An 8,334-nucleotide genomic window follows, 5' to 3' on the forward strand; every position below is an offset into this window, starting at 1 on the left:
ACAGATTGCCATAAAGTCTCTCAAGTGAATGTCATAGGTCACCATGAAATGAGCAAATCATACACATCAGCCAGCTACTATCAAAACAGCCTGGTGGACTGCTTTTGCAGATTTTATTAAAACTGGGGGTGGATGTGTGAATTTTTTACTTTGGTGCTTTTTGTCCTGGACTTGTGTGCAGGTTTCTATGTCTATCACTGGAGGATAATACAGTTTCAGTGCTGGTGCTGACAGTAACCCTACCTGTATTGTTGCAAACAGAAAATTTCCAGTTATAGACAAAAGCAAAGTTGTTTGCTAAAAGGACTTTCCACAGAGGTTTGCTTGGAAAGATACGTGTTTGGTGTCTGAGCAGGAGTGGAAGGTGGTAGGAAGCCTTTCTGAATACATAAAGAATCTGTGCAAAGGGATGGTCTAAGTTGAGGCCTCACCCCTTAAAGCAGAAATTGTTGCAGACATGCACAATGTGGAAACAGCAATTCACCCAAATTGGCAGTTAGTGCACTAGTACCTGGAAGCAGAACATAATGAACTTGGGACACAAAAAGACTGATTTGATGTTACAAATCTATGCTCTTTTATATCAAAGGAGTCTGGTGTCATTTCCATGCCAGCTGCCAAACTATTCTTGGCTGCTGATCACAAACAGGCTATTTTTATGTTGACAAACAGTGGAAGGCATGCCATGCCTGTAGCTTTGCTGCTGCCTTCTTTAGTCAGAGATGTTTGCCACCGTTCATGTGCAAAAGCAGTGCTGAATCAGTCCTGCATGACCCTCACAGATCTGCTGTGAGTGTGCCTGGGTACTGTGAAGCTTGAAGTAGAAGCAATGAAAACAGACACATCTTAAAGACATCCTGTTCTTCCTACTGTGTGAGTCTCCCATAGCTGCTTGTCCAGTGCTGCCACCTAAACTTGGATGGCCTGGCCTGGCAGCACACTGCTCCTTAAAACCCTCTCTTGAGAATCTCTATTTCCTTAGGCCAAGCCTACATTTGTACCTTCTAATTTTTTACAAAGGAATGTGCTGTGATAACAGGAATATATGTTGCTTATGTCTGTGCTCTGCCATCTTGAATGTTCTCATTTCTGTATCCTGCACTACCCAGTTTAGATTACAGACTTGTCTGAGAAAGAGCTGTTTCTTTTTGTTGCTTGGCATTTTCTTGTTTGCTTTTTTGGTTTTTTTGGGGGGTGTTGTTTATTTTGGTTGTTATTTTTGTGCACATATATCTTCTCCATTGTCTCTCACACCGTCTCATATTTGTCTTCCCTATCCTATGTTCTGATGATGAAGATATGCATATTTAGCATCCTTGAACTGCATCTTCTGAGATAAAGTGGGAAATAGGAGGAAGGAGGGGGAAACATCTTCCAGGTTCACTAAGTCAAGCAACACAACTTCAAAACTGTTCATGTATGTGCTGCCTCTCATGAGAGGGGTGGGTGTGTATGTGTCACATGGGAACCACTGCAGTGAATATCCCAGAGGCTTCCAGAGGAATAGAGTACAGCTGCTCTCTTCCTCCTGAGTGCTTAGCCAGGGCATGATCAGTACCAGGCAATGATCTTGTGGCTGATTCTGAATTGTCCTTTGAGCTCACTGATCACTGAGTATTTATTGTTCCTTTTCTAACTTGCAGATACAGCACTGGTGGAAGGTGCCAGTTTAATAGAAAACCTGCAAAGATGGAGAGGTGGAAAGGAAGGGACAGGTCAATTTGTTTCTCCTCCATCCAGCCCACGGCTGCCTGGCTGAATGTGTCACTAGGGCTTGGGGAGCTGCTAGTGTTCACAGCCCAGTCAGGCAGCACAAATGCTGTATTTACTTATGTTATCTGCTCTCTGTATTGCTGCAAAGGTAATCTGGCTTTTGGCAGTGTCCCCAGGGAACTGACAGACTGGTGTGTGGTCAATACTGCAATGTCTTTCTGTGAGCACAGATCTTTCAGTTTCATTAGCATAGCAAGAGGATAACAAGTTCGTGTTAAGAGAAGAAAGGAGAAAAACCCAAACCAAAATCCCGACCATACCTAATGTGTTGTATTATTTATTTAAACAGATAACTTGGACATCAGCCCATTGCAGCAAAGCAGGAGGTATGCAACCTGCAGAGGTCCAGCAGGAATCTATAGTCAGTTATCTCCCACTCAGCCACATAGCTGCACAGATCTATGACCTGTGGACTGGAATCAAATGGGGAGAGCAAGTTTACTTTGCTGAGCCAGATGCTCTAAAGGTACCTTGTCTTACATTACATCTAATTAAGATTGCACTTCTTTCTCTTAGAAAACATCCCAAGGAGAGAATATGATATTTGAAAAGTTGTAGAAGATAAAGATTGAGAGTCCATTATTGTAAAAGTTATGGAACAATAAAGCTTATTGTATTTGTGACCCAGTGCTCTAGATTCTAATTAAAATATATACTTCATATTCATAAGGTTCTTTTAAGGCAAAAGAAGTATAAGCAGTTTTTGGAGAAAAGGGATGCTGGAGGAACTCACCATGTGTGGTTTTCTCCTTGTGTATGTACCTCCCCCAGTGTGTCAGACACATATCAGTGCATATGGGTGACTGAAGGGAGCTCAGCCAGCCCTTTTTTATGTTCTACATATTTAGTGATGTTCTACAAAATGAAACATTCAGGTTTTACTTCACCAAAACTCCTTCTCTCTGCTGTGTGCCTTTTGTTGAAATTACTTCATTATTATAACAGGGCAGCTTGATCAACACACTAAAAGAAGTGCAGCCAACATCTCACATGGGAGTTCCCCGAGTATGGGAGAAAATCATGGAGAAGTTAAAGGATGCTACTGCTCAGTCAGGATTTCTGAAGAAGAAAATGCTTTCCTGGGCTATGTCACTTAGCTTGGAGAGGAACCTGAATGGCTCAAACAGGTGTGTAGTACAATGAGTGAGATTTCCAGCAACCTGAAAGTAGCAATTTGCTTGTAATAAACCATGAAGCCTCAGTGAGACTCTTTGTATAAGTGGGTAAAGTCTGGCTTGGCAACACAGCAAATATGGTGCAGGGGGGAGGGTGTAGTTAGCAATTGTTATTGATATGAATTTTTTCACAATGAAGTGGGGGAAATTTCTTATGCAGAATGGTATTCCAAAATATCATTCCATGATATTCCTTTGCTCGTCTTATCATTCAGTTTCTCAGATAGATCTTGCAAATTTCAGATTTCAATGGTGTAGGTTGTCAGAGACACATTTAACTGATGAAAAAACACGTATACAAGAGCTGTGTTGTATAAAATACGTTTTTACAGATTCTTTATGTATTTGTTGAATTCAGATACCTAAAGAGTTGGAGGTAGGAAAGCTGCAAAGGTAGGAGAAACACCAAATAAATGAAAGGAGGATGAATGTGTCACCTTACTTATGTTCTAACTTCTGTCAACACCCAAAATCAAAGGACAAACACATGTCCAAACAAAATCTATGCCTGATTGTGTTTTGAAAACTTCCTAGGTTCTCTGACTTGTGTATTTTGTACTCAGCAGTGATCTAAAGCAGCTCTGGACAAGATTAGCAGACTACTTAGTGCTTGCAAAAATCCGCAGTGCACTGGGGCTCTCCTCCTGTCAGAAGCACTTTTCTGGTGCTGCTCCTCTCAATACAGAAACACTGTATTTCTTCTTGGGTCTGAACATCACCCTGTATGAGGCCTATGGGATGAGTGAGACCACAGGCCCACATTGCCTGTCTGGGCCTTACATTTACAGGCAGCACAGGTAATTTTGCTTTTATTACTATTTTTTAAATATTATCTGTTTCATTTTATCTATGAAAAAATATTTATTAACGTCAGCAAAGATACTGCAGCTTATTTTATTTTCCAAGGGCATTGCCACTCTGTTGTGACTTTGGGAGTCAGAATAATTTCCAGGTCAGAATTTGAGCAGGTTGACTCCATAGCGCAGTGCCAGGAGCACTGAAACTGAGTTGCAGCATTATAGCCAAACACAGTGACTACATCTGACATAAACCCTAGCCCTTGCCCAAGGGAGAAATGCAAGACCTCAAAACCAAAAGTGCTTTTATGCCTGCAGATACAGGGGGGAAAAGCAGCAAGCACGGGCCAAGACAGACTGCCAGAAAGTGCTCAGACACCCTGACAAATCTGCCCTAATGAAGGAGTATTCCCTGGCTGTTGGACAGTTACAGCATGGTGATAATTGCAGTCACAGATACTTTGGCAGTTTCAGGCCAGCTTATCAGTATTATGTTTGATGTTTCTGTGATCCTTGTGGGGTTTTTCTGCTCTTCTCTGGTAGCTGTGGTAAACCAGCACCTGGATGCAGAGTGAAACTGGTGGACAAAGATTCAGAAGGCAATGGAGAAATCTGTTTCTGGGGAAGGACTGTTTTCATGGGTTATTTAAATATGGAAGACAGAACAAAAGAAGCCTTTGATGAGGAGGGGTGGCTGCATTCTGGAGATTTAGGAAAGCTAGACAATGATGGCTTTCTCTATGTCACTGGAAGAATTAAAGGTAATAGGCAAAATCTTGCTCTCTGTTTATGGTAAGTGTTCAGCACTATTCAGTCATCTCTCAGTTGTAGTCCATCTAATGAAGTGTCTTTCCTCTAATACCAGCAGCACTGCCCTAACAGGAAGGTAAAATAAACTTTCCTATGAGAAAACCACAGTGTGCTTTGTGTTCAGGGAAGGTTCCCTCTAGTCTGTAGTAGGTGGAGATGATTCAGTTCCTACAACCAGGCTTTTCATCTCCCACTCCTTTACTCAGTATTAATTCCAATTAGCAATATAAACTACTAACACAGGTTTAATGTGTTGTGTTTGATTTTAATGATATCATTAAGCTGTCCAGTTTCCCTCTGAATCTTGCCAGTGTCTTAATTGCACATTAGAATGTTTAGGGGAAGGAGAAGCACCCTCTGCTACAGAGAAATTGGTGCTGTAGGTCAGAGGTTGGTTCCTCTGGGGTCTTAGGTTAAGTGTTTGCAGAGACCAGAGCTGAAGCTGGAGAGCAGAAGGGAAAGCTCCAGCTGAAGCCATGCACTGAGGTGTTACTACAGGGTTACTACAGGACACTGGCTGAAGGCTCATGAGACTGACACTAGTCACTGCTGACTTGGAGGCTTTCTCCATAATACCTATTCAGACAGTGGGATGGGTCACAGGCAAGGTGTAACTGAGGAGGATTTAAGAATTGAGTAAATATCATCTCAGAACTTCAGATGAATCACTAGGGAGATAAAACAGATGAGTGAATTTGTCACAGGTGCCATCATGTCCTGCTAGGAATCAGGACTGAAGTTGGTAGCATTAATAGCCTGCACCAAATGCAGCTGTCTTGATTTTAACTTTTCTTGTCTGACTAATTTTCCTTTAGCACAGCAATAACAACCCCTTGTCTCAATTCATAACATTTGTGTTTCTCTTATATCTGTCTGGATTGCTGAACTAATAGCAGTTACTCTAAATGACAGGATAGGTAGACAATCTGAGATAAAATAACTGTATGTCCAGTTTCATGGAAGTTTTAAATCCAAGTCCAAATAAGGACAATAAAAAACTAAGGGCCAGAGAGATTGGTAGAGGATCTGAGACAAAGACAAGGCTATTACAAAAGGAGGGTGGAATGAAAGGAAAAGTTAGACTTATAGAAGTGTGTCTCTGTTATTTGTTGAAGCATGTTCTGAACTGCTGCAAAAACAATTATTTGAGCACAACTGGAAGTCACCAATATAACAAAAGCAAAGAATTGCTATTTACTTAGAGAATACTCAAGTTTGTAATAATTTCATGGAAATATATATTACACTTCAGAACAAATGTTGCTTTTATCAAACCTTCCTCCAGTAGTAACTTATTTTTGTCTGACCCCTCTTGGTGGATTCAAGAATTGGTTTTAATCATGATAACAATGAACTTGCTTTTTGGTGAGATAGTAATAATAGAATAGTGGGTGAATCCTATGCTAATTTGGAAGAGATGATCTCTCAAAGAAAAATTCCAGTTATGTAACAGTCCCTTGAGAATAAGCTGTTACTGGATAATGTAAAAAATATCTGGAGCAAATATACTGAGGGATAGCTGAGAACTTGAGCACACATTTGAAAAATAGTAGCATTTTTCTTTTGAAGCTATTTAATAGGATTTGTGGTATTTGAAAAATATTGTCTTGGAAAAGAGATCTCGTATTTTTTATGTCAGAATAAGAAGAGCAGGTTGAGCCAGACATCAGCCTGATCTCTGGAATTTATTTGAATGCAACTAATAGCCTTTCTTTTTTTACCTAGATTTAATTATTACAGCTGGAGGTGAAAATGTGCCTCCAATTCCAATTGAAGATGCTGTTAAAAAAGAACTTCCAATTGTTAGTAATGCTATGGTGATTGGAGATAAGAAGAAGTTTTTGTCTATGTTCCTGACCCTAAAGGTAAACCAATTTTAATATTGCCTTCAGTGAAGTTATACACCTGCACCTAACAAAAGAATAATAATTTTGAACCATTTGTTAAAAGACCTAAAATTAGATAGGAAGATATTAGCAGGGGGAAAAAATATGTATCAACTACAGACAAATGTAAACCTAGGGTTACCTGCTTTGCTAAACATCCACATATTTACTGCTGTTTCTCCTACATGTACAATAAGAGCTATTTTCTATTTAAATGCAAATTTTTATATAAGAAATGCTGGAAGATTGAGAAGCCTTTGTAACAGAAAACAACAATAGTTTTTATGCTTACACATGAGCAAAACCAAGAAATGTTTCTGTTACGGGCAAACTCAGAAACCTTCCAACAGAAACATTTCTCTACAATTTGTTATTTTTATAGCACAAGAATGATGACCATGGAACAAAATAATTAATAGCCTTGCTGTGGTATAAGCTTCAATAGAGAAATCACTGTTCTCCTGAAACATTTGCACTTCAGTTCTGTGAACATACCTAGTGAATGCCATTTAGGTGTTTTGAAGTTGTTTACCTCTATGACTGATACTCTCTATCTTCAGGTACAATAGAAATACTAATTTAAGAAGTCTAGGAACACTTCTATCTCAAGCTGTTTACATTACACCATAATAATTCCATTGAACATGAGCTAAATGTTTCCCTGCAACAATGGAGTCATTTGGAAAATATGGCAGAAATTCAAGGTCAGAGATGGACTCTGTGGCCTAATTCATTCCCATGTTTCAAATCTGTTCATGACATCTGCATATAAGCTGAAAATATTTACATTTGGTAGCCAAGTGGAAAGTAAAGCCCTTTATGATCTGTAGGTGTTTCTGCTTTTTAAGGCTTACAGAATGTTTGTGTGTTTATCCTGAGCCTTCTTCCCAAGGGGGAGGGCCTGGTAGGAGATTCTGTTAATGCCTTTTAAGAGTGAATGTTTAATGATTCACTTCATTTGGTATTTTAGAGTGTGCTGGACCCAGATACATCTGATCCTACTGACATTCTCACAGAGCAAGCCAGAGACTTCTGCCAGAGGAGTGGCAGTAAAGCCACCAAAGTGTCCGAGATTGTAGCCACAAGAGACGAGGCGATCTACAGAGCCATCCAGGAGGGAATCGACAGAGTCAACAGCACTGCTACCAACAGGGTTCACTGCATTCAGAAATGGATCGTCCTGCCAAGAGATTTTTCCATTTCTGGGGGAGAACTAGGTAAGACTTACTGTTTTATCTTGAGGTACACAAAGTTAGGAGGCTGCTAATCTAAGAATATTCAGTACAGGAGGAAAAAATGGTTACGCAGTGTGTGGTAACAAATACAAAAATTGGAGTTTTTGTTGCGCACACATTTATGCATCTGTGCTCATTTGCATGTAGAGCTCTTAAATGTCCGATTGTTTTGGGTAATTAAGCAATTTTGGTAAATTCCATGTGCATTAAAGTATTAATAACTTCCTGTAACAATAGTGAAAGTGATGCCTGGAATGGCTACCTAGAGCAGAGGCTGGACAGAGTTAAGAGAAAGGATAGGTTTTTATTGAAAGGCCCTCACAAGGTACACCTTGTGAAGGCCTTTCAATAAAAGTGCAGGAATGTCACAGAGAGTGTCACACCCAAGATGGACAACTATCACATGTTGATTGGACAGATCTAAGTTTGGTCTATTTGCATATTGGACGTTAATGTCCAGTTACAGCTTCAGACAGTGGAATCTCATTCCCTTCACTGTAGTTTACATTTTTTGGGGCCTGTGAAAATAAGGTAACCTTGGGTTTCAGGCCTAGAGAGAAACTTTTTTTTCTGAATAAAGTGGGGGAACAGTAGCTGACAGGCTATGGAGCTGGAGAGCTATACACTAAAGTAGTCCTAATCTGGAAAACATAAAAGC

At 40.0% G+C, this 8,334-nt stretch overlaps 1 protein-coding gene across 2 annotated transcripts in view; it reads left to right on the forward strand.

The window, feature by feature from the left end:
- ACSBG1 (acyl-CoA synthetase bubblegum family member 1) overlaps positions 1 to 8,334 on the forward strand; it is a 32,962-nt gene that overhangs the window by 21,875 nt on the left and 2,753 nt on the right. Inside the window, exons 8-13 of one of the 2 annotated variants that reach the window (XM_058811036.1) lie at positions 2,063 to 2,239; positions 2,719 to 2,900; positions 3,512 to 3,745; positions 4,289 to 4,506; positions 6,281 to 6,420; positions 7,412 to 7,658. In XM_058811036.1, coding sequence (XP_058667019.1) covers positions 2,063 to 2,239; positions 2,719 to 2,900; positions 3,512 to 3,745; positions 4,289 to 4,506; positions 6,281 to 6,420; positions 7,412 to 7,658 — 1,198 coding nt within the window. The remainder of the gene's footprint in view (positions 1 to 2,062; positions 2,240 to 2,718; positions 2,901 to 3,511; positions 3,746 to 4,288; positions 4,507 to 6,280; positions 6,421 to 7,411; positions 7,659 to 8,334) is intronic. The other variant, XM_058811037.1, reaches the window with a different exon arrangement.

Source organism: Ammospiza caudacuta, chromosome 10 (assembly GCF_027887145.1).
Source record: "Ammospiza caudacuta isolate bAmmCau1 chromosome 10, bAmmCau1.pri, whole genome shotgun sequence".
Classification (NCBI taxonomy): Eukaryota; Metazoa; Chordata; class Aves; order Passeriformes; family Passerellidae; genus Ammospiza; species Ammospiza caudacuta.